This window comes from Oncorhynchus nerka, linkage group LG11 (assembly GCF_034236695.1).
Source record: "Oncorhynchus nerka isolate Pitt River linkage group LG11, Oner_Uvic_2.0, whole genome shotgun sequence".
NCBI classification, from domain to species: domain Eukaryota; kingdom Metazoa; phylum Chordata; class Actinopteri; order Salmoniformes; family Salmonidae; genus Oncorhynchus; species Oncorhynchus nerka.
In genome coordinates, this window is record NC_088406.1 from 57,702,902 (window position 1) to 57,728,873 (window position 25,972).

The window sequence follows — 25,972 nt, forward strand, 5'->3', positions numbered from 1 at the left end:
ATTTTCTTGCCCCTTGAATCATGTCAATATCTGGCTGCCACTTCCCCCTGGACAAATACTGTAAGTTGTGCACCCCTGCAATAGGTGCTGTATATCAATACTGCTACCCACTGGCCAATACATTTGCCTATGCAAAAAAGGACAGCCTGTAATGCATTTACAAAATGTATTATCTTTACACTTCACAGAGATCATTCCCTAGAAATGATGTCAAACTGTGACTCAGGTGAGTCTCCAAGGTTATGTGCTGACAAATAATATAATTAATTTACCTAGTAATTGATACGTTGATTGATTCACTCAACATCTGGAGTTCTGTCTATCTATAATGCACCATTCCCAGGTAAACTGGAGGATGCAGACACAGAGAGAGCAGAGTCCAAGACCCCCCTGAGTACCCAGAGGACCCTGGATAGCCCCACTGTGTGTCACCTCAACCAGAAGGTGGTCCTACGGTGCACCAAGTGGGCCCTGATGCCTCACACACAACCTGAAGTGTTCCAGGCCGATTGGCCCAACTATACCCAGCAGGCACCTGGCTCACTCGTGACACAACAACAAAGTTGCAACGTCACTGAACGTTCAGATAGAAATGTATAATGTAGAATAGATACCATTGTCTGTCATGTTGAATAGGTTATTGTATCAGCTCTAGTGATTTTATTTCTATCTGCAATAGTCTGAACGTTGTGCTCTAATAAATGAACCCCTCCTGTGCATCTCAATACATGCCTTACTCAGCAATTGGTAGTCATTCTGGTTGTCATTTTGTTCTGATTTGTTTTGAATGAGTGTTTGATTGAGTTGGAAAGGGAGTTAAAATGGGACTTGAAATTGTGATAGACAACAAAAAATACTCTGACTTGATTGATGTCTTCTAGTTTTACTCGCTATAGTGCCCTTATTACTGTGTAATTTGTTTTATGTCATTACAGTCTCAGTATGGTTATTTACTCATTATTACGCTCTACTTACTTTGTGTTAGGGGTAGGGTTAAACGTTAGAGTTATTGCTACAGTGTAATCATTAGTTACAACAATACTTTTTACACTGCAATTACATAAGTAGTTACACAGTAATAATGGCAATGTAATGTAAGTGTTACCACATACCACATACTGCACCACTACCAGTATTTCTAGACTGACAATTGTTCAGAACAAAAGAATAACATCATCTGAAAGACTATAAAGACAATATGATCTGTACTCAATATCTCTGTATATATCTCAATTTTTCCCCAAATGCATGAAAAAATAAAGTGAACCGATGAATGCCTATTAATGAATACAATAGATTGATTGGAAATCACTCAAAATTACATTCATCCAGACATCGATGAAGTAGGGCTGCATGCAAAATCTCATTTAATCATTGTGGTGTTGTCGCTGATGACAGAGTTGATCTAATCAGAGAAGTATCACCTTGAAAGGATTCCTATTCCTTCCCGAAGTGTGAGATACTTTGTTTATGGTTAATCAGTAGAAGCATATGAGCTTCAAAAAAAATATATAGATAGGATTCTCCAATAAAGACAATTATAAAAACGACTTCACTGTCAAGGAAATTACTTCACTGCTTGATAAATTCTAGAACTGTTATTTCCCTTTCCCTCGCAATGTAATCAAAGATATGAATCATCTATAATGTAAACCCAGATCAATTTATCCCTGATGGGAATGGGGGGTCACAGGTCACGGATCAGTCAGCGTCCCCTCCCCACATGTCCCCACATCCATCCTTACCATTAGAGTGGGGAAACGCAAAACTGACCTCAAGCTGGTGCTTACAAATTCCCCCAAACCGCACACAAACACGGCAAAAAAACAAATACTTACCATTGGCTCATATGCTGGCAGTTATAGTGTGACGTGTATAGTCAATTTCCTTCAACCGTGTGTGCAACAATGTCAATCTGTTTATTACCGACATGCAAAATTAGGTTAAAGGTTCAATCTCAAATTGACGCCGTCTCACAACCGAGGGGTAAATGTCACCATAGTTTAACCACTTTAGACGTACGTTGTAAATGTAGAGTTTTATTGTTTTAAACTTGTTGCTTACATTTGGGCCAAATTCGGAAGTATCGCTACTGCTGTGTAACTACTGTTTTAGCCTATATGTAATTGTCTCGCTGATTTTATCATGATAGGCTACTGCTTGAGGACGAAATATCGATGTCAATTCGCATTTGTGCATGCGCTGTTGATAAGCCTATCATCCGATCATTAGGTGTAGTAACGTAAATTAACTGCTCCCGTATCCCCCAGCGACAGTGGGCATTGCACCTATCGATATTTGAAGGGATTGTTAAAACTCTGCGCTACAAGTTAATGATTTGCTCTTTATCTCGTACTTAGTTCTTGAGCGTGGAGTTTGGATTCTGCCCTCCACATCGTTTAACATAATTTGAGTAGCTTCAGGTAGCTGAGCCTTTCTTTCTGGCCTGTGAGCGCCTATTCAGTAAAGTTTTACCTGCAATCACCTTCTTGCTCCTAATATATAGTGCAAAATGTTAGCTCTCTTTGTGCTTTTGCTCTGCATGACATCTTCATTTTCTGCTTCTAATAGAGGTGAGTTATTGGGTTTTTTCATGTACCGACATGTGTGATGAATATGTTGTTTTATATTGTGTTGGTTTGTGATTTGCTTAGAGAGTATGTTAGGAGTTGGGCTCTAGGCTTACAGTCAAGGAGTTGGGCTCTAGGCTTACAGTCAAGGAGTTGGGCTCTAGGCCTACAGTCAGTGACCTTGGAACTTCTGTAATAAAACCTTTGAATGGTCTTGCAACAGCCAAGAAACCAACAAATCACTTTCGCTGGAGATTCACAAAACATGTTCGTTCCTAAATGCAATAGTTACATAGAGTTTCCTGGTGATGTAATGTGGCCTCCTGAGTGGTGCGGTGGTCTAAGACACTGCATCTCAGTGCTAGAGGCATCACTACAGACCCTGGTTCGATTCCAGATTGTATCACAACCGGCCGTGATTGGGAGTCCCATAGGGCGGTGCACAATTGGCCCAGCGTTGTTAAGATTTGGCCGGGGTAGGTCTTCATTGTAAATAAGAATTTGTTTCATAACTGACTTGCCTAGTTAAATAAACATTTAAGTACACAACCAATAATAATTAGTCCCCTAAACATTTGAGGCAACCTGCAGGGTAGGTATTGTGGATACTACTGTAGTTGGTGGTGGTAAAGTAGTTTTTTGGGTGCCATATCTATTAATCATAGGCGATATTAATTAAATTATTTAATGTTCAACTTGGTCAGTAGAAACTGAGGCAGTTGACAAAGTGGTTGAATACAGCTGTCTGTGACAGATTTTGTATGTTTGATTCAGCACTTGGTGATGCAACTCGAAAGTGACACGTCAGTCTTGACTCATGGCCTAATGTCACTTCTTTCGGAATGCTACACTGTATTAGAGCAATAGAGGACTTTAATAGTCCACCCACAACGTTCACTGTCTTCAGTGTTGATTGTGTCCATCAGAAACGTAGACCATCGTAGCTTTAGCTTACAAGGGTTCTCGTAATAATGACACAATATTACAAGCTGCAATTGCACCACCATGAAGGGCTCACCTTCTGAATCCAGGATGTATACATATTACTGTCTGTTTTAAATAATCTACTACAGAGGATAGGATTTTTGGAAGTATTTTGCCCAAAGCTACACATGGTTTTACATGTATCACAGTCTCATCCACCTGCCTGATCTTTCTCTGTCGAACCAGTAGCAATTAGCCAGGGGACTAGGTGTGTAATGGTCACACCTAGTCCCCATTACCCATGGTGTGTAATGGGGACTAGGTGTGTAATGGTTAAACGGTTAATTGTTGCCAAGACATTACAAATCTAACAGAGTAATTCATTCCTCCAATCTGAACTCAAGCCTTTTTGTAATGATTGACATACAAAGGGAAGTAATTGACTGCTGAGGAAAATACCTTAATTCAATCACTGCTTAATGGTATATACCAACTATTTTTTTAGGAGTTGTTTTGACAGACATCTCACTCAGCAGTGAGGGCCCTTTAGTGTTAATCAGCTTACTGACATTGTGCAGTTACTGATGAAAGACCTTGATATTTATATTGAGAAACACCTGGTCTAAGTGACTCCCAACCCTTTGGGGTCCTCAGGGTCTCCGTAGCCATGTTCCAACTGCTCTTAGCCTAGTGAAAACACCCTGGGTTGTCACCCAATTGACTCCAGAAAAGTGACACAGGAATATTCTACTCCAGAAAAGTGACAGTTGGTTTCAACTAGCCAGGGTTAACAAATGCTTGTGTAAAAGGACGTTAAACTGGCCCTGGGCTAATTTTAACCCAGGGTTAAGGATATCCCTGGGTTGAGAGAATGCAGTTTGAAAAGGCCTAGTGGGGCTCAAAAAGAAAACAGAACCCCTGCCCTACTAAGTCACTCATATCACTGTGCGTTTTGATATCACGCTGTGATTCCAGCATGCCCCCTCCTGTTGTTTCAGGTGCTGCTGGACCCAGGCTGAACAATGACCGGTTGTACAAATTCAGCTACACCACGGAGGTGCTGGTGGACAGGGCCAAGGGGTCAAAAGATGGCAGTTCTGGCTATAGGATCTCCAGTGACGTGGATGTCAATTTAGTGTGGAGAGACCCCAGCAGCAAGGACGACCAGCTCATACAACTGGTGGTAAATAATCCCACAGCACCACCTCCTCACCCTGACTTTGCTGATAGCTACATTGAGGGAAAATGTACTGGACTGATGGTACCTGTATCTGATGGTCAACGAGATCAAATCACGACATCAGTGATCTTCAGGTCGAAAAGTCAGAGCTCTAGAAAGATGCCCGGGTTTCTGACTTGGAATTCCGAGTTCAAAACTATTTTTTTTTTCAACCGCCTCTCACGGTCCCTGCTCTCTCCTTCCTTTCCTCCAGTGAAACTGACCAGAGAGAGGGGACACCGTCTTCCACCTGATGGCGAAACTCGAATCGCACCGCATCTGCCTCATGCACAAATTCATGTTGTTCCTATGACAAGAGAAAGTTAAATATTCCTTAATATTAAAATCGACACGACGAGCTGCTAATAATAATAAAACGCAGGGCTATCGATACTTGGCTACTCATTCATTGCAGCTGCAGCCCGAGCGGAAGTACGGAGGAGCGCGTTTTGTAATAGTGTTGAATAAAAACAGTGACAGTGCTGAATATAAACTTGAACATGAACTCACTCATAAAAACAGCTGTATTCGTTGAGTCTCTCTGTGGTCATGGGTTTTAAAAGTTATTCAATCTTACATAGGCTAGTAGCCTATTAAACGTGGCTGTGGCCAGGGTCATGGAAGCTCTGTAGCCACTGTGATTTGAGCTATCCGATTGGGCAGCGCAGTAGGTGCACTCGATTTAGTCACAGATTTGCCAGGTAGGTGGAGTTTGTCTCATGGGAACACTTTGCTACCCGATGCGCAGGACTTTTGAGTCAAGTGCACCTACCGGCAACAGCGCAACACGATTTTAAAAAAGGAGCGCAAGCCTTAATCGTTTGTTGGCTTTTCTACATAAATATGTGGTGAATGACATGGAATGCCTTGAAGATTGATCGCGATCGACCGGTTGGCGACCACTGCACTAACTGTAAGTCGCTCTGGATAAGAATGTCTGCTAAATGACTTAAATGTATGTTTGATAGATTAACCTGAATCCCAAATCCACCGTTAAAACCCCAGCCACTAGACCATATGTAGATCTGAGAGTATTGGATATGTGTAACTGGTTTATGGCAGTAACCCTACCTCGCCTAGTTGGGACGTTCACCACAACACTTAGACCTATCCAGTCTTTTCAGATCTACACAAACGCAGAGAAGGCAGTGAGTAGGGGTTAGGGGTTGATTTAGAATTCATTCAGGGTCAGACAGAGCCAGTTTTTGTCAAACCTGGTTACATGTTTCCCTGGGATATATATATATATATATATTGAAAACACCTTTTGTTTTGGGAGGGTACATGTTGGAGTTTATACATGCAACATATTGTTTACAATGTGAAAGGAAAGAAAACTCAACCACATATTGATATGATCCTGGGAAAGTGGTCTTGGGAAAGTGGTCCTGTGAAAGAGGTTCTTAATGTCCCCTGTAATTGGCACAAATAGAAAAAGGCCTAGTCTGATTGTGTAAAAATAGTACTTAAGTTCTCAGACAGGCCCCTCAGGGAGTCTGTTTTATAAATTGTATTTAAAAAGGCCTGGGTTCAAATAGTATTGGAATTCTGTTACACTTAAGTTGTGCTTAATTGTGCGTGCCTGGCCCAAAATCAGTCATCTCAAAAGTGCCAACATGCCTGCCTGGAATTCCAAACAGGCTAAACCAAACACTGACATTTAAAAAAAAGATTTCAAATACTATTTGAAGTCTATACCTTCCACTCTGGTTGTATTCTATGGAGAATATTGATATTGAGCTGCTTGAAATGTCCTAAGTTTTTTAGTCACTAACTTTTCTTCTGCCCGTTGAGGAACATGCATCCATGTTATAAATTCCTCCTTTTTTCTTAACATGACTATGTCCTCCTCCTCTTTGTCCTCCAGATCATCTAACAAGCTCTTCCATTCCCATCCACAGATCTCAAATGTGAAGATAAAAAATGTGGCCCCACGCTCAGCCAAGAAGAACATATTCCAGGGTGCAACAACGCAAAGCCTTCTCGGAGAGAAGAAGCTGGCAGCACTGGAAAGGCCGTTCATGGTGCACCTGAAAAACGGAAAGGTAAGAGCTGTGGATGTTGGTTTGTGTCTATGGAAACAAACAGTTATTAGACATTATAAAGGGGCTCATTCATGCTCATAACAGGTCTAAAAAAGAATTAGAACGGATCATAATGCATTATACCTGCAGGCGCTAAGTAAAGTGTTACTGTATGTTTTTATCGATGCATAATGCTAAATTATTGATTGAATTTAAGGCAGTTACTAGGAACACGAATGTACTTTGGGTATACTGTAGTGGAGATTATCTGCCATAGGTAGATGTAGTAACATGTGTAGGTAGTAGGGTGTTTAATTATTACCAGAAGTATACTAGATATACTACAAATAGCTATTTTTCTATCATTTTAGTACTTTTGTTGTTATATCTTCATAGGTCAATAGTCATAAAAGTATTGTTCAATTTTACATGTATTTCTATATCAACCATCACTTTTACTACAATCAGTTAAGATAAAAAAAATACGTAATCTAGTATGGGAGCCATTTCCGGAGCATCCTTGACGACATCCATATTTCCGAGGACTATTAATGGAGCTGTAATTGGCAATGTGTTAGTGTGGTGATGCTGGAAGGGGAAATACCAGACAGATGGTGTGTATGTGCAAAGGTCAACCCTTCAGATTGCCGGCCGTCCGGTTATCAGATCCCACGGGAGACAAGTGTGGGGGCATTGGCGTGGCAAAGGGGCCCCGTACCTTGATGACACAGACAGGATGAGGTGAATAGTTGAACCAGTTGATCAGTGAATGTCCTGTTGAATGCATTGTGATCAGCTAAATCTGTTATGAAAATAGTAACAATTTAGCACTGGACTGTACATATTGAAACTAAATGTATCTCATAGTATTACAAACTATAATAAGTGATTACATGCACTCACCGGACAGTTTATTAGATACACCCATCTACTACCGAGTCGAACCCCCCCCCCCCCCCCCCCCCCCCTTTGCATTCCACAGGAATGTTCCACAGGGATGTTGGTCCATGCTGACGAGATGGCATCACACAGTTGATGCAGATTGGACGTCTGTTAGCTTGCATGATTCATGTCATTCTCCTTGGCCCACTCTCATCAACAAGCTGTTTTCGCCCACAGGACTGCCGTCGACTGGATGTTTTTGTTTGTCGCACCATTCTCTGTAAACCTAGACACAGTCGTGCGTGAAAAACCCAGAATACCATGCTCAAAGATGCTTAGGTCACTTGTTTTGCCTATTCTAATGTTCAATCAAACAGTAACTGAATGCCTTGATGCCTGTTTGCCTGCTTCATATTACAAGCCACGTGACTCACTGTCTATAGGAGCCACCTATGTACCTAATAAACGTCCCGGTGAGTGTAAGTTAATGAACGAGTGACAAAGATTTTGAAACTTTTGTGATAATGGTGACCTTAGGGTGACGATGTGTTTGTTTTTACAACAATGTGATCTATTGTCTGCAACCTTTGTACTTCTGTATTGTATTTAAGACTTTTTTTCTGCAATCTCTGCAATGTTAGACATGGTTTTTCAAATGAAGCTTTCTATCACTATTGAGTTGATAAAGGCTGAATATGGACAAATAAGGTTAAAGAAGGTTATAGTTTTTAACAAATATAGTAAATAAAGCCTAATCAATCTAGTCATTTAATCTAAGCCTCAAAGTATGATGCCCTGAGTTGAGTGGAATATGCTGGGAAAGTGAATAAGACATTTGTTTGATAGTGTCTGACTGCAGAATTTGTCTTGGGTTGCGTTCCTTGCCGTGGGCATTCCTTGACAAGAAAATGGCACTCATATTGGCCCCTGCGCAATGCCATGTGCATACCTTGCCAAGAAAAAAGGAACTCCCTCGCAAGGAACACCCTCAAGATGAAGTTCAGTCAGATCCTATGAAGTCAGACCCTTTTCCATTTGTTGACATCTCATGATTATCTGAGGCACTTAGATAATGTTAATCTGAGAAAACTACAGTTATGTCACTGTTCCCTGTCATTTGACTCTAGTGCATTGTTACTATTGACTTGTTTGTTGTTCCATTCCTCTGTTTCAGGTGAGCAGCTTTTACTGCTATAAGGCGGAGCCTGCTGCCATTAAGAACTTGAAGAGGGGTGTGGCCAGCCTGCTGCAGGTGCAATGCAGATCTGGGAAGGTCATAGAGGTAAATGAGATCCAATACATATGCAGTTATAGGTAATCATGGAAACAGTTAAATGTTTTACTCTACAGTCGTATTTTAGCAGGCACTTACTAAGAGAAATTACTTTTGGGTAATTTTTTATAAACTCAATTGGTAACCACCACGTGTACTAAATTGATTAAATGTATGATTTTTGTTTCAATGATTCCTAGAGAAACCAAAAAGTAATAAGTGGATACTCATGTAATTGCCATTATATCATGTCATCAAAAAAATATATAAAAAAATAATGCACTGTAAAATACAATTTTATGAATTCTCAATGTAAATCATTCAAACAATTGCTTAAAACTGTTTTTCAATGGTTTTCTGTATGAGTACTTGGTTGGCTGACTGATCTGTCTGGTCTGGGAACAGAATGACGTGTCCGGGAGGTGTACGGTAGAGTATAAGGCTGCCCAGGGCCAGGTGACAAGGACCAAGGCTTTGGAGACCTGCAAGACCGCAGAGACCGGCTTCACCACCTACATTCAGGTCCTGGGCGTGAGTGGGGAGTCCAGCTCTGTCACTGTTTTCACCCTGGAGGATGGCTTCATTAAGTCAGCCATAGCCAAGGAGACTCACATCTTAGCAGTCAATGCACGCCGCACCACCGCTGCTAAAATAGTGTCCAGGTAAGGTTGGCACAAATCAAATGTTATTTGTCACATGCTCCGAATACAATTGTAGACCTTACCATTAAATTCTCACTTACAAGCCCTTAACGAACAATGCAGTTTTAAGAAATAAGGGAGTCCAATGGAATGTTAATGGTGAAAAACATATCCTGTAAACTTTGAGGCAATAGTTTATTTTCTTCTTACATTTACATTTAAGTCATTTAGCAGACGCTCTTATCCAGAGCGACTTACAAATTGGTGCGTTCACCTTAAGACATCCAGTGGAACAGCCACTTTACAATAGTGCATCTAAATCTTTTAAGGGGGGTGAGAAGGATTACTTTATCCTATCCTAGGTATTCCTGAAAGAGGTGGGGTTTCAGGTGTCTCCGGAAGGTGGTGATTGACTCCGCTGTCCTGGCGTCGTGAGGGAGTTTGTTCCACCATTGGGGGGCCAGAGCAGCGAACAGTTTTGACTGGGCTGCGCGGGAACTGTACTTCCTCAGTGGTAGGGAGGCGAGCAGGCCAGAGGTGGATGAACGCAGTGCCCTTGTTTGGGTGTAGGGCCTGATCAGAGCCTGGAGGTACTGAGGTGCCGTTCCCCTCACAGCTCCGTAGGCAAGCACCATGGTCTTGTAGCGGATGCGAGCTTCAACTGGAAGCCAGTGGAGAGAGCGGAGGAGCGGGGTGACGTGAGAGAACTTGGGAAGGTTGAACACCAGACGGGCTGCGGCGTTCTGGATGAGTTGTAGGGGTTTAATGGCACAGGCAGGGAGCCCAGCCAACAGCGAGTTGCAGTAATCCAGACGGGAGATGACAAGTGCCTGGATTAGGACCTGCGCCGCTTCCTGTGTGAGGCAGGGTCGTACTCTGCGGATGTTGTAGAGCATGAACCTACAAGAACGGGCCACCGCCTTGATGTTAGTTGAGAACGACAGGGTGTTGTCCAGGATCACGCCAAGGTTCTTAGCGCTCTGGGAGGAGGACACAATGGAGTTGTCAACCGTGATGGCGAGATCATAGAACGGGCAGTCCTTCCCCGGGAGGAAGAGCAGCTCCGTCTTGCCGAGGTTCAGCTTGAGGTGGTGATCCGTCATCCACACTGATATGTCTGCCAGACATGCAGAGATGCGATTCGCCACCTGGTCATCAGAAGGGGAAAGGAGAAGATTAATTGTGTGTCGTCTGCATAGCAATGATAGGAGAGACCATGTGAGGTTATGACAGAGCCAAGTGACTTGGTGTATAGCGAGAATAGGAGAGGGCCTAGAACAGAGCCCTGGGGGACGCCAGTGGTGAGAGCGCGTGGTGAGGAGACAGATTCTCGCCACGCCACCTGGTAGGAGCGACCTGTCAGGTAGGACGCAATCCAAGCGTGGGCCGCGCCGGAGATGCCCAACTCGGAGAGGGTGGAGAGGAGGATCTGATGGTTCACAGTATCGAAGGCAGCCGATAGGTCTAGAAGGATGAGAGCAGAGGAGAGAGAGTTAGCTTTAGCAGTGCGGAGGGCCTCCGTGATACAGAGAAGAGCAGTCTCAGTTGAATGACTAGTCTTGAAACCTGACTGATTTGGATCAAGAAGGTCATTCTGAGAGAGATTAGCGGGAGAGCTGGCCAAGGACGGCACGTTCAAGAGTTTTGGAGAGAAAAGAAAGAAGGGATACTGGTCTGTAGTTGTTGACATCGGAGGGATCGAGTGTAGGTTTTTTCAGAAGGGGTGCAACTCTCGCTCTCTTGAAGACAGTAGGGACGTAGCCAGCGGTCAGGGATGAGTTGATGAGCGAGGTGAGGTAAGGGAGAAGGTCTCCGGAAATGGTCTGGAGAAGAGAGGAGGGAATAGGGTCAAGCGGGCAGGTTGTTGGGCGGCCGGCCGTCACAAGACGCGAGATTTCATCTGGAGAGAGAGGGGAGAAAGAGGTCAGAGCACAGGGCAGGGCAGTGTGAGCAGAACCAGCGGTGTCGTTTGACTTAGCAAACGAGGATCGGATGTCGTCGACCTTCTTTTCAAAATGGTTGACGAAGTCATCTGCAGAGAGGGGAGGAGGGGGGGAGGGGAGGAGGATTCAGGAGGGAGGAGAAGGTGGCAAAGAGCTTCCTAGGGTTAGAGGCAGATGCTTGGACTTTAGAGTGGTAGAAAGTGGCTTTAGCAGCAGAGACAGAAGAGGAAAATGTAGAGAGGAGGGAGTGAAAGGATGCCAGGTCCGCAGGGAGGCGAGTTTTCCTCCATTTCCGCTCGGCTGCCCGGAGCCCTGTTCTGTGAGCTCGCAATGAGTCGTCGAGCCACGGAGCAGGAGGGGAGGACCGAGCCGGCCTGGAGGATAGGGGACATAGAGAATCAAGGGATGCAGAAAGGGAGGAGAGGAGGGTTGAGGAGGCAGAATCAGGAGATAGGTTGGAGAAGGTTTGAGCAGAGGGAAGAGATGATAGGATGGAAGAGGAGAGAGTAGCGGGGGAGAGAGAGCGAAGATTGGGACGGCGCGATACCATCCGAGTAGGGGCAGTGTGGGAAGTGTTGGATGAGAGCAAGAGTATCTTCTTTTGTTTACTACACTAATTCAACACATGCATTTTTCATTATGAAAGTAATGTTGTTTTTTCACTTATTGATTGAATAGGCTTTCTGAGAACATCAATAGCAAAGGAACAGAAACTGATGGATTTGATGATGGATTTGTTCGTTTATGTTGTCCTCAGGCAAAGCTTGACGCTGGTAGCAATTGAGGCTGGGCCGTTTGAGGCTGCGGGGAAGAATGTTGCCAGTGTTGTCAAATCACTTGATGAGAAATTGTTTGCTGTTGGTGTGGCAGCTGAGAAGGTCAAATCCCAATGCAAGGGCTGTCAATCGGTGAGTGGTTGTGAGAAGCAATAAAGCAAAGAAATTGCTTCAGGTTGTTGTCAACCTTGGACACTGACTTTTCCCTCTGAAAGGTTCCAATATACTGTCAAAACAAATGCTTAAAAAATTACTCTTTGCTAAAGAATAATTAAAAAGGGCAGAGCAGGGCAAAACTATGCTGGCCTGGTTGATTGCTGCAATGGTGCTAGAATTAAATTATCAGAGTACGGGTGTTACAATAGTGTGAAAAGCTGCCCTTATTAGTAGTCTGCATTTGCCAACACTGTACCACACTGTCGATACATGTCCTTGCCAACCAAACATTTAATTAATACATGACTATTTTTCCTTTCTTTTCCTTTTCTCTGCCCATCCCACCAGCTGTTTGAGCACTGGCAAACAGTCCAGAAGCAGTTTGAACCAGATAGCTTGTCTAAGGCCATCGCTCCCCGAAGCTTCCTGGCTCTCATCCAGAGCATAAGGAAAGCCTCCAAGGACGAGATCCTCCAAGTGCTGAAGCGCTCCAGCAAGACTGCCTTGTAATCCCTAGCACTTTCCCACCTCTCTGTCTCTCTCTCCCTCCTTTTCATTCTCTTTCTGTCTGCCTCTTTCTCTAGCTCTCCTCTTTTTTTTGTCTTTCCCGCTTCATTCCCTTTTTCTTCTCTTTATTTTCACTTCTCTAATATCACTCTTTCTCTTCTCGATCTCTCATTTTCTCCTATTTTTCTGTTTTTTTTCTCTCTCTCTCAGGCTTTGATGCTTTCTTATGAGATGTAGAGACTCCTCACCCCGTTTCCTTGCTGTCTGTCTCTCGCCCCATGTTTCTTTCGGCCAGAGCCACATAGTTAACTATATAGGGAATATGGTGCCATTTTAGACATGACTTCTGACTCACCGCCTCTCTCCAACTCTCTTGGGGTCTGCAGACCTCAGGTGGTGGACGCCGTGACCTCGTCCCAGACGCCCGATTCCTTGGACGCCATGCTGCAGTTCCTCAACTTTGCCGACCCCAAAGGCATGGTTCTGCAGGAGAGGTTCCTGTATGCCTGCGGCTTTGCCTCGCACCCCAACGAGAGAATGCTCCAGGCTTTGGTGGTGAGTGGCCAATGGCTGACTCTTGCTCAAACTCTACATCTTATGGTGCCTTCAAAATAAATTAAAATCATGTCCAACACAGCAGCAGGATGGGGAGAAGAAATTGTTTGGTAAAAAGTCAGTTCAATGTTTTCAATTGGTTAGACAGATGTTTTGTTTTATTTAACCGTTATTTAATTAGGTAAGTCAGTTATGAACAAATTCTTATTTACAATGACGGCCTGCCCCAGCCAATGGGACAATTGTGCATCGCCCTATGGGACTCCCAATCACGGCCGGATGTGATGCAGCCTGGATAGGAACCAGGGACTGCAGTGATGCCTCGTGCACTGAGATGCAGTGCCTTAGACCTCTGAGCCACTCGGGAGCCCAAAAATGCATCATTGTGACTTCTGACGGACTGCGCAGCACAACACTGTACCCTCCCCCAACGCACGGCTCCCAGTGAAAATCATTGACTAACTGTGTTTTTTACGTATCCATTTTTTTCTGGTTTGAAAGCACCCTTATGCTCATCAACAGGGCAATATTCAGTAAGAACATTAGCACAATGTTTTACAACTTTACATTTGAGTAATTTAGCAGACTCTTATCCAGAGCGACCTACAGTTAGTGCATTCATCTTGAGATAGCTAGGTGGGACAACCACATATCACAGGCATAGAAAGTAAATATTTCCTCAATAATGTAGCTATCAGAGTCAGAGCTAGAAGGGGGGGGGTCAAGTGCAAGTGTTGGTACATTTATTTATTATACATACAGTACCAGTCAAACGTTTGGACACCTACTACTTCAAGGGTTTTTCTTTATTTTTACTATTTTCTACATTGTTGATTAATAGTGAAGACATCAAAACTAAAATAACAAAAAAACAAAAAAGTTTAAACAAATCAAAATCAATTTTATATTTGAGATTCTTCAAAGTAGCCACCCTTTGCCTTGACAGCTTTGCACACTCTTGGCATTCTCTCAACCAGCTTCACCTGGAATGCTTTTCCAACGGTTTTGAAGGAGTTCCCACAAATGCTGAGCACTTGATGGCTGCTTTTCCTTCACTCTGTGGTCTAACTCATCCCAACCCCTCTCCATTGGTTTGAGGTCAGGTGATTGTGGAGGCCAGGTCATCTGATGCAGCACTCCAATCACTCTCCTTCTTGGTCAAATAGCCCTTACACAGCCTGGAGGTGTGTTGGGTCATTGTCCTGTTGAAAAACAAATGATAGTCCCACTAAGCGCAAACCAGATGGGATGGTGTGTTGCTGCAGAATGCTGTGGTAGCCATGCTGGGTAACCTGTTGCGACGAGCAATCCCGTATCCGGGATCGTAATTATAGCCCCAAGCTCATTACCATAACGCAACGTTAACTATTCATGAAAATCGCAAATGAAATGAAATAAATATATTGGCTCTCAAGCTTAGCCTTTTGTTAACAACACTGTCATCTCAGATTTTCAAAATATGCTTTTCAACCATAGCAAAACAAGCATTTGTGTAAGAGTATTGATAGCTAGCATAGCATTAAGCCTTACATTCAGTTAGATAGCAAATGTTCAGTTTTTCCAAAAATATTATTTGTGTAGGAGAAATCGCTCCGTTTTGTTCACATCACGTTTGGCTAAGAAAAAACCCCGAAAATTCAGTCATCAAAACGCTGAACTTTTTTCCAAATGAACTCCATAATATCGACAGAAACATGGCAAACGTTGTTTAGAATCAATCCTCAAGGTGTTTTTCACATATCTATTCGATGATAAGTCATTCGTGGCAGTTTGGTTTCTCCTCTGAATCACATGGAAAAATACATGCAGCTGGAGATTACGCACCAATTTCGACGGAGGACACCACGCGGACACCTGGTAAATGTAGTCTCTTATGGTCAATCTTCCAATGATATGCCTACAAATACGTCACAATGCTGCAGACACCTTGGGGGAAACGACAGAAAGTGTAGGCTCGTTCCTGGCGCATTCACAGCCATATAAGGAGACATTGGAACACAGCGCCTCAAAAATCTGTCTCACTTCCTGTTTGAAGTTTCATCTTGGTTTCGCCTGTAGCATTAGTTCTGTGGCACTCACAGACAATATCTTTGCCATTTTGGAAACGTCAGAGTGTTTTCTTTCCAAAGCTGTCAATTATATGCATAGTCGAGCATCTTTTCGTGACAAAATATCTTGTTTAAAACGGGAACGTTTTTCATCCAAAAATGAAATACTGCCCCCAGAGGTTCACACAGTGTGCATCCAACCCGGAAGCCAGCCACACCAACGTGTCAGAGGAAACACCGTGCACCTAGCGACCTGGTCAGCGTGCACTGCGCCCAGCCCACCACAGGAGTCGCTAGTGCGCGATGAGACAAGGATATCCCTACCGGCCAAACCCTCCCTAACCCGGACGACGCTAGGCCAATTGTGCGTCACCCCATGGACCTCCCGGTCGCGGCCGGCTGCGACAGAGCCTGGGCTCGAACCCAGAGTCTCTGGTGGCACATGCAGTGCCTTAGACCACTGCGCCACCCGGGAGGCAAGTCTTTTCTTCCTATTGGTGTTCTTTAGTAGTAGTTTCTTTGCAGCAATTCAACCACGAAGGCCTGATTCATGCACTCCTTTGAACGGTTGATGTTGAGATGTGTCTGTTACTTGAATTCTGAAGCATTTATTTGGGTTGCAATTTCTGAGGCTGGTAACACTAAGGAATTTATCCTCTGCAGCAGAGGATAACTCTGGGTCTTCCTTTCCTGTGGCGGTCCTCATGAGAGCCAGTTTCATCATAGTGCTTGATGGTTTTTGCGACTGCACTTGAAGAAATGTTTAAAGTTCTTGAATGTTCTGGATTGACTGACCTTTATGTCTTAAAGTAATGATGGACTGTCGTTTCTCTTTGCTTATTTGAGCTGTTCTTGCCATAATATGGACTTGGTCTTTTACCAAATAGGGCTATCTTCTGTATACCACCCCTACCTTATCACAACACAACTGATTGGCTCAAACGCATTAAGAAGAGAAAGAAAATCCAGAAATTTACATTTACATTTAAGTCATTTAGCAGACGCTCTTATCCAGAGCGACTTACAAATTGGTGCGTTCACCTTAAGACATCCAGTGGAACAGCCACTTTACAATAGTGCATCTAAATATTTTAAGGGGGGGGGGTGAGAAGGATTACTTTATCCTATCCTAGGTATTCCTGAAAGAGGTGGGGTTTCAGGTGTCTCCGGAAGGTGGTGATTGACTCCGCTGTCCTGGCGTCGTGAGGGAGTTTGTTCCACCATTGGGGGGCCAGAGCAGCGAACAGTTTTGACTGGGCTGCGCGGGAACTGTACATCCTCAGTGGTAGGGAGGCGAGCAGGCCAGAGGTGGATGAACGCAGTGCCCTTGTTTGGGTGTAGGGCCTGATCAGAGCCTGGAGGTACTGAGGTGCCGTTCCCCTCACAGCTCCGTAGGCAAGCACCATGGTCTTGTAGCGGATGCGAGCTTCAACTGGAAGCCAGTGGAGAGAGCGGAGGAGCGGGGTGACGTGAGAGAACTTGGGAAGGTTGAACACCAGACGGGCTGCGGCGTTCTGGATGAGTTGTAGGGTTTAATGGCACAGGCAGGGAGCCCAGCCAACAGCGAGTTGCAGTAATCCAGACGGGAGATGACAAGTGCCTGGATTAGGACCTGCGCTGCTTCCTGTGTGAGGCAGGGTCGTACTCTGCGGATGTTGTAGAGCATGAACCTACAAGAACGGGCCACCGCCATGCTGTTAGTTGAGAACGACAGGGTGTTGTCCAGGATCACGCCAAGGTTCTTAGCGCTCTGGGAGGAGGACACAATGGAGTTGTCAACCGTGATGGCGAGATCATGGAACGGGCAGTCCTTCCCCGGGAGGAAGAGCAGCTCCGTCTTGCCGAGGTTCAGCTTGAGGTGGTGATCCGTCATCCACACTGATATGTCTGCCAGACATGCAGAGATGCGATTCGCCACCTGGTCATCAAAGAAATGAACTTTTATCAAGGCAGACCTGTTAATTGTAATACATTCCAGGTTACTACCTCATGAAGCTGTTTGAGAGAATGCCAAAAGTGTGCAAAGCTGTCATCAAGGCAAAGGGTGGCTACTCTGAAGAATCTTACATTTTTAATGTTTTTCGATTTGTTTAACACTTTTTTTGTTGTTGTATGGAATAATGTAATTTCATAGTTGGGATATCTTCACAATTATTCTACAATGTAGAAAATATATATATTTTTTTTAATGAGTAGGTGTCCAAACTTTTGACTGGTAGTGTAAATATTTTTCAACCTTGCCATTTGAAAATGTTTTCTCCATACTGATCACGACCCAGCGCTCTCAATGCACCCTTCATGACATATTTGATTGTAGCATTTCTGTGGCTCAGTCTGACTATGTCCTGTGTTGCGTTAAAGGAAATAACACATACATTATTTGTGGGGCAGTTGTTTCTCCTTCTCTTAGATTTTGTACCTACTCTCTAATGACTTCCAAAATTGCAATTTTATTTAAAATCTTGTTTTTTGGGGTACTGTATGATGATAAATCATATGATGATAATGACACATTGTTTTTTTCAGGACATTTCAAAGGGCAAGATTGGCAGTAAAGACATCAAAGAATCGGTGGTGATCATCATGGGTGCCATTGTGCACAAACTCTGTCAAAAAGGAGGTTGCGAGCTACCAGTGAGTAAAGCTATCGAATATGTTTAGCCCGTGTCTATAATGAGGGGAGTTGTACAAAACAAATTCAAAGGGATTAAAACATTATTTTTTACTTCATATTAATAATCTCAAGCACCACCCCAACGTCATCAAATGTGAAAATGGCGTTTTTCTGTTTCATAGTTCAAAAGATGGATGAATATAAGTGTTTCCGATGACGTCATCTTGTTGTGCATCATATGATTTTAACCAACTATGAGTAGGCATTGTCTCGATGAATATGAAGTAAAATGTGTTTAAATGTCCCTTTTAAGCAATTGAATCATCTTCAACCAAGATAATACTGATTGGACTTTTTTAACTGAGCCAAATGTCACACTATTAGAATGCCAGACTGGAATAGTGAAGTGAAACAGTAGTGAGAGGTAGCTGTGTCTGATAGCTTGAAAATATACAGAAATGATCCCGTTGTGAAATGCACCAAAGAAAGTCACAAATTCTTAAAAGGAACTATACATTGGCTGATTTATTGTGTGTGTTTTTGTCCCATGTCCAACGCAGACTGTGGTTGAGGTGAAGAAGATGATTCTGGAAGGTCCCGACAGTACGCAGGTGGAGTCAGACATTCAGATGTACCTGCTAGCGCTGAAGAACTCCCTGCTGCCCGAGGCCATTCCCCTGTTTTCCAAATATGCTGAGTCGGAGGTCGGGGCATACTGCACCATCTCCCTCACAGCCCTGCAGAGATACGACGTCGCCCTCATCACAGATGAGGTGAGGCCATTGGAATAGCCAGACAACCATTCATGAGGGAAGCTGGATTGCCATTCCCAGAGCGATATATTTAGATATATTTATCTTATTTCGATAGACACTGAGAGTACCAAAAGTATGTGGAAAAATTCAAGTGGTCTGTATACTTTCCGAATGCACTATATATACTGTTGTATGTACACTGCAATCGGAAAGTATTCAGACCCCTTGACATTCCCACATTTTTTATGCTACAGCCTTATTCTAAAATATATTAAATGGTTTGTTTTCCTCATTAATCTAAACACAATTCCCCATAATGACAAAGGAAAATTTGTTTTTTATAAATGTTAGCTAATTTAATTTATAAAGAATTTTACAGTTTACATACACTCAGGTTGCAGTCATTAAAACTAATTTTTCAACCACTCCGCAAATTTCTTGTTAATTAACAAACTATAGTTTTGACAAGTCCGTTAGGATATTTTTGTGAATGACCCAAGTAATTTTTCCAACATTTGTTTACAGACAGATTATATCACTTATTCCAGTGGGTCAGAAGATTACATACACTAAATTGACTGTGCCTTTAAACAGCTTGGAAAATTCCAGAAAATGATGTCATGGCTTTAGAAGCTTCTGCTGGCAAATTGACATCATTTGAGCCAGTTGTAGGTCTACCTGTGGATGTATTTCAAGGCCTTTCTTCAAACTCAGTCCCTCTTTGCTTGACATCATGGAAAAATCAACAGAAATCAGACAAGACCTCTGAAAAAAATTGTAGACCTCCACAAGTCTGGTTCATCCTTGGGAGCAATTTCCAAACGTCTGAAGGTACCACGTTCATCTGTAGAAACAATATTACTCAAGTATAAACACCATGGGACCACGCAGCCGTCATACCGCTCAGGAAGGAGACGCATTCTGTCTCCTGGAGATTAATGTACTTTGGTGCAAAAAGTGAAAATCAATCACAGAACAACAGCAAAGGACCTTGTGAAGATGCTGGACGAAACAGATACAAAAGTATCTCTATCCACGGTAAAACAAGTCATATATCGACATAACCTGAAAGGCCGCTCAGCAAGGAAGAAGCCGCTGCTCCAAAACTGCAATAAAAAAGCCAGACTACAGTTTGCAACTGCACATGGGGACAAAGATCGTACTTTTTGGAGAAATGTCCTCTGGTCTTGCAATGCTTAGAGTCAGAATTTGTGGGTTTTTGTTTGTCCACCCGCCTCTTGAGGATTGACCACAAGTTCTCAATGGGATTAAGGTCTGGGGAGTTTCCTGGCCATGGACCCAAAATATTGATGTTTTGTTCCCCGAGCCACTTAGTTATCACTTTTCCCTTATGGTAAGGTGCTCCATCTTGCTGGAAAAGACATTGTTCGTCACCAAACTGTTCCTGGATGGTTGGGAGAAGTTGCTCTCGGAGGATGTGTTGGTGCCATTCTTTATTCATGGCTGTGTTCTTAGGCAAAATTGTGAGTGAGCCCACTCCCTTGGCTGAGAAGCAACCCCACACATGAATGGTCTCAGGGTGCTTTACTGTTGGCATGACACAGGACTGATGGTAGCGCTCACCTTGTTTTCTCCGGACAAGCTTTTTTCCGGATGCCCCAAAAATTCGGAAAGGGGATTCATCAGAGAAAATGACTTTACCCCCGTCCTCAGCAGTCCAATCCCTGTACCTTTTGCAGAATATCAGTGTGTCCCTGATGTTTGTTCTGGAGAGAAGTGGCTTCTTTGCTTCCCTTCTTGACACCAGGCCATCCTCCAAAAGTCTTCGCCTCACTGAGCGTGCAGATGCACTCACACCTGCCTGCTGCAAGCTCTGTACAGGTGGTGCCCCAATTCCGCAGCTGAATCAACTTTAGGAGACGGTCCTGGTGCTTGCTGGACTTTCTTGGGCGCCCTGAAGCCTTCTTCACAACAATTGAACTGCTCTCCTTGAAGTTTTAGATGATGCGATAAATGGTTGATTTAGGTGCAATCTTACTGGCAGCAATATCCTTGCCTGTGAAGCCCTTTTTGTGAAAAGCAATGACTGCACGTGTTTCCTTGCAGATAACCATGATTGAGAGAGGGAGAACAATGATTCCAAGCACCACCCTCATTTTGAAGCTTCCAGTCTGTTATTCAAACTCAATCAGCATGACCGAGTGATCTTCAGCCTTGTGCTCATCAACACTCACACTTGTGTTAACGAGAGAATCACTGACATGATGTCAGCTGGTCCTTTTGTGGCAGGGCTGAAATGCAATGGAAATGTTTTTGGGGGATTCAGTTCACTTGCATGGCAAAGAGGGACTTTGCAATTAATTGCAATTCATTAGATCACTCTTTATAACATTCTGGAGTATATGCAAATTGCCATCATACCAACTGAGGCAGCAGACTTTGTGAAAATGTATATTTGTGTCATTCTCAAAACGTTTGGCCACGTGTGTGTGTGTGTATTTTCAGATTTTATTGAAAGGATGATAGCAGTGGGGAACTATAGAGAGAAGTTGTGTTAAAGGGCATTAGGTCGGGTTCAAACTTATGCCAACATCATAGATGTGTGCCCGCACTAGACCAGCCTGGCCACCAAAACTGATCTTTTAAACTGTTTTCGTGCCTCACTCCATTTCAGGTGAAGCAGACGGTGAACCGAGTGTACCACCAGAACCGCCGGGTCTACGAGAAGAATGTGAGGGCAGCAGCCGCGGATGTCGTCTTTAGCAGCAACCCCTCATACATGGAGGTGAAGAATGTGCTCCTGTCCATCGGAAACCTTCCCAAAGAGTTGAACAAGTACATGCTTTCCAAGGTCAAGGACATCCTCCATTTTGAAATGCCTGCCAGGTGGGTGATGGGATTTACATTTGATTTGATAATTATTTTGTTATTTTCATTTTATTCAGACTGAAACAGCACTAAATGAGTGGGAAGACTGGCGATTGGGCTGGGATTCGTACCCACACTGGGGTGGTGTATATGTGGTGCAGGCAGTGGTGTTACTTGCTAGACCAGCAGGCACTCATTTTATTTAATTAAAATCCTAAATTGAAGGCAGGCATTACTTACAGTGAGCTCCAAAAGTATTGGAACAGTGACACATTTTGTTGTTTTGAAATTATACAATGTTTGAGGTTAAAGTGCAGACTGTCAGTTTTAATTGAGGGTATTTCCATCCATATTAGTTGAACCTTTTAGAAATTACAGCAATGTATGTAGTCCCCCCATTTTAGGGGAATTGAGTGTACAAAACATCAAGAATAGACTCATAGCCCCCCACCCCACCCCACCCTCAGAATAGCCTCAATTCGTTGGGGCATTGTCTTTACAAGGTGTCGGAAGCGTTCCACAGAGATGCTGGCCCATGTTGGACTCCAATGCTTTCCACAGTTGTGTCAAGTTGGCTGGATGTCCTTTGGGTGGTTGACCGTTCTTGATACACATGGGAAACTGTTGCACATGAAAAACCCAGCAGCGTTGCAGTTCTTGACACAAACCTGTGCACCTGGCACCTACTAACAGTCCGGTCTCGAGATCACATATTGAGTGTCTCGGTCTTGTGTCGGATACATTTGTACTTGGTCTTGACTCGCTCTCGGACAGTGAGGACTCGTAACTTCTTGCCGAGACCAGCGTAGTAAAAAAACGCATAAAACCGCTTTGCCAGGCCAAGTATATACACTCCTTTCTTGAAACAGTATCTTAACAGCCTTTATATCTATTATAGACATGTTTGCGCAGTGGCAAACCTATAGGCCTTCAGTGTGTGACAGGTTTGTGATTCTGAAAGGACAGCAACCGTAATACCAGCGCACTCATGTAGGAGAGTGCGCTTTCCTTAAACACAAAGGGCCAGTGGTGTATCCCTACTTCTTAATCCCTACTGATGCGTAGTGGGGGTACACGATTGTTCAATTATGTAGTAGAATAGAGAAATCCTGCACAAAGGAGCTTCTGTGATGGTCCAGAGGGTGGTGCTGCCCATCTCATCACCAGAGACACACTGCCGGCCCTCCAGAACACCTACAGCACCCGATGTCACAGGAAGTCCAAAGAGATCCTTAAGGACATCAACCACCTGAGCCATGGCCTGTTCAACCCGTTATTATCCAGACGGCGAGGTCAGTTCAGATGCATCAAAGCTGGGACTGAGAGACTGAAAAACAGCTTCTATCTCAAGGCCATCAGACTGTTAAATAGCCATCACTAGCCGGCTACCACCCTGTTACTCAACACTGCACCTTAGAGGCTGCTGCCCTATGTCGTGTCTTTGGCTATGCCGGATTAAGTGATATGACATGCTATTCTATAAAATAATTTCTCCGTAATTAATATTATCTGATTGAGCTAATCATGTAAATGTAATTAACTAGAGAGTCGGAGCACCACAAAATAATATTTGTAGATCTTCTGAATAAACTCTTAAAGACCTAGTAATATTTTACATCAATAGCAGTCAATATTAATCGTCACCTTAATTCAGTCTCTTCTTAAAGTTGTACATTCTTGGTTATCTTCACGAACCCTGGCTAACAAGTTGAATCAGCAAATACAAAATTGGGTTTATTTATTTACTAAATACCCAACTAATCACACAGAATTACACATACACATAATTAATCATAACTTGATTACAAATTACATCATAAAGGAAAACGTCCCTAGCGGGCGGAACAGATATGACAGCTTGTTACACAAAAGAAAAGGGGCTGGGTTTGAGTGAAAGAGCGGGAAGACTGAATGACAAAGGAAGAAGCTGTGCTATCGTAAATACAGTATCTTATGCATTCTAAATTACTTCCCATTTGGAAAAGGAAAATGCAATAAATATTTACTCTGAGCTGCACTTCAGTAGGTTGGTGGTAGATGGAAGGCCGTGTTGCCAAACCGAGTCCTTTGAAGAATGTCTCTGGTGGTCAATTGGATACATTGTAGTAACGTCGTTGTGTGATAGACAGGATACTCTGTCTGTTCCTTCCTAACCCTCGTTTGCAGCTGCTGTTGCTAACTCAACGGCTAGGAGGTATCACTTCTGTAGTGAATAAGAGTTCAAAGTTCATACCATTCGCAACCAAAGCACACGCTGATGTTGGCTTCGTTCTGTAGTTATTATTTGAACCATTCTGACATCGGACCGTCGTCCTCGCATCCTCGGAACAGGAGGTTATATTGTTGTCAAGGCTTTATATAGTGGAGCGAGAAGGGTGTGACTGAAAAGTTTTTTATAACCCATGACTCTTCACTGGGGCTGGCCACTGATTGAGCAGAGCCCTAACCTTATGAAAACCCAATTCTCACATTTTAGAAGCTAAAATCACATTTCATCCCATCACGAATAATTTCATATTCAAACATTTAAATTGAACAACAATTCCATGTGAATCCGATAACTCTGATATGTAGACTTTCCGCTGTAGACTTTGTCATCTTATCATTGATGAGAATGTCTCAGATGACAACCGAACTGACATCCTATTCATTAAGTACCACCGCATATATTCAATTGGTCAGAATACCATAATATAGTTAATTTCCCCCCACCTTCTGATGTTCCCAGAATCTCTATGTTAACTAAGGGGTTTGCAAATTTAACATCAGTAGGGTAGAGAGAGAAAAAAGGGGGGGAAGAGGTATTTATGACTGTCATAAACCTACCCCCAGGCCAACGTCATGACAACTACAGTGGGGCAAAAAAGTATTTAGTCAGCCACCAATTGTGCAAGTCCTCCCACTTAAAAGGATGAGAGAGGCCTCTAATTTTCATCATAGGTACACTTCAACTATGACAGACAAAATGGGGGAGAAAAAATCCAGAAAATCACATTGTAGGATTTTTTATGAATTTATTTGCAAATTATGGTGGAAAATAAGTATTTGGTCAATATCAAAAGTTTATCTCAATACTTTGTCATTGCCAACAAAGGGTATATAACAGAGGTCAAACGTTTTCTGTAAGTCTTCACAAGGTTTTCACACACTGTTGCTGGTATTTTGGCCCATTCCTCCATGCAGATCTCCTCTAGAGCAGTGATGTTTTGGGGCTGTTGCTGGGCAACACGGACTTTCAACTCCCTTCAAAGATTTTCTATGGGGTTGACATCTGGAGACTGGCTAGGTCACTCCAGGACCTTGAAATGCTTCTTACGAAGCCACTCCTTCATTGCCCGGGCGGTGTGTTTGGGATCATTGTCATGCTGAAAGACCCAGCCACGTTTCATCTTCAATGCCCTTGCTGATGGAAGGAGGTTTTCACTCAAAATCTCATGATACTTGGCCCCATTCATTCTTTCCTTCCTTTACACGGATCAGTCGTCCTGATCCCTTTGCAGAAAAACAGCCCCAAAGCATGATGTTTCCACCCCCATGCTTCACAGTAGGTATGATGTTCTTTGGATGCAACTCAGCATTCTTTGTCCTCCAAACACGACGAGTTGAGTTTTTACCAAAAAGTTATATTTTGGTTTCATCTGACCATATGACATTCTCCCAATTTTCTTCTGGATCATCCAAATGCTCTCTAGCAAACTTCAGACGGGCCTGGACATGTACTGGCTTAAGCAGGGGGACACGTCTGGCACTGCAGGATTTGAGTCCCTGGCGGCGTAGTGTGTTACTGATGGTAGGCTTTGTTACTTTGGTCCCAGCTCTCTGCAGGTCATTCACTAGGTCCCCCCGTGTGGTTCTGGGATTTTTGCTCACCGTTCTTGTCATCATTTTGACCCCACGGGGTGAGATCTTGCGTGGAGCCCCAGATCGAGGGAGATTATCAGTGGTCTTGTATGTCTTCCATTTCCTAATAATTGCTCCCACAGTTGATTTCTTCAAACCAAGCTGCTTACCTATTGCAGATTCAGTCTTCCCAGCCTGGTGCAAGTTTTTTTCTGGTGTCCTTTGACAGCTCTTTGGTCTTGGCCATAGTGGAGTTTGGAGTGTGACAGTTTGAGGTTGTGGACAGGTGTCTTTTATACTGATAACAAGTTCAAACAGGTGCCATTAATACAGGTAACGAGTGGAGGACAGAGGAGCCTCTTAAAGAAGAAGTTACAGGTCTGTGAGAGGTAGAAATCTTGCTTGTTTGTAGTTGA

General features: G+C 43.4%; 1 protein-coding gene across 1 annotated transcript in view; it reads left to right on the forward strand.

Moving 5' to 3' along the window:
* The first annotated feature begins 2,381 nt into the window (after window positions 1-2,381).
* The window catches only part of LOC115137216 (microsomal triglyceride transfer protein-like), a 36,386-nt gene continuing 12,795 nt past the window's right edge, over window positions 2,382-25,972 (forward strand). Inside the window, exons 1-11 of the mRNA XM_029673385.2 lie at window positions 2,382-2,573; window positions 4,493-4,677; window positions 6,615-6,758; window positions 8,794-8,901; window positions 9,298-9,554; window positions 12,234-12,384; window positions 12,757-12,914; window positions 13,302-13,470; window positions 18,045-18,152; window positions 18,693-18,905; window positions 21,523-21,734. Of these exons, the coding sequence (XP_029529245.1) occupies window positions 2,513-2,573; window positions 4,493-4,677; window positions 6,615-6,758; window positions 8,794-8,901; window positions 9,298-9,554; window positions 12,234-12,384; window positions 12,757-12,914; window positions 13,302-13,470; window positions 18,045-18,152; window positions 18,693-18,905; window positions 21,523-21,734 (1,766 nt within the window). The 5' untranslated portion in view covers window positions 2,382-2,512. The remainder of the gene's footprint in view (window positions 2,574-4,492; window positions 4,678-6,614; window positions 6,759-8,793; window positions 8,902-9,297; window positions 9,555-12,233; window positions 12,385-12,756; window positions 12,915-13,301; window positions 13,471-18,044; window positions 18,153-18,692; window positions 18,906-21,522; window positions 21,735-25,972) is intronic.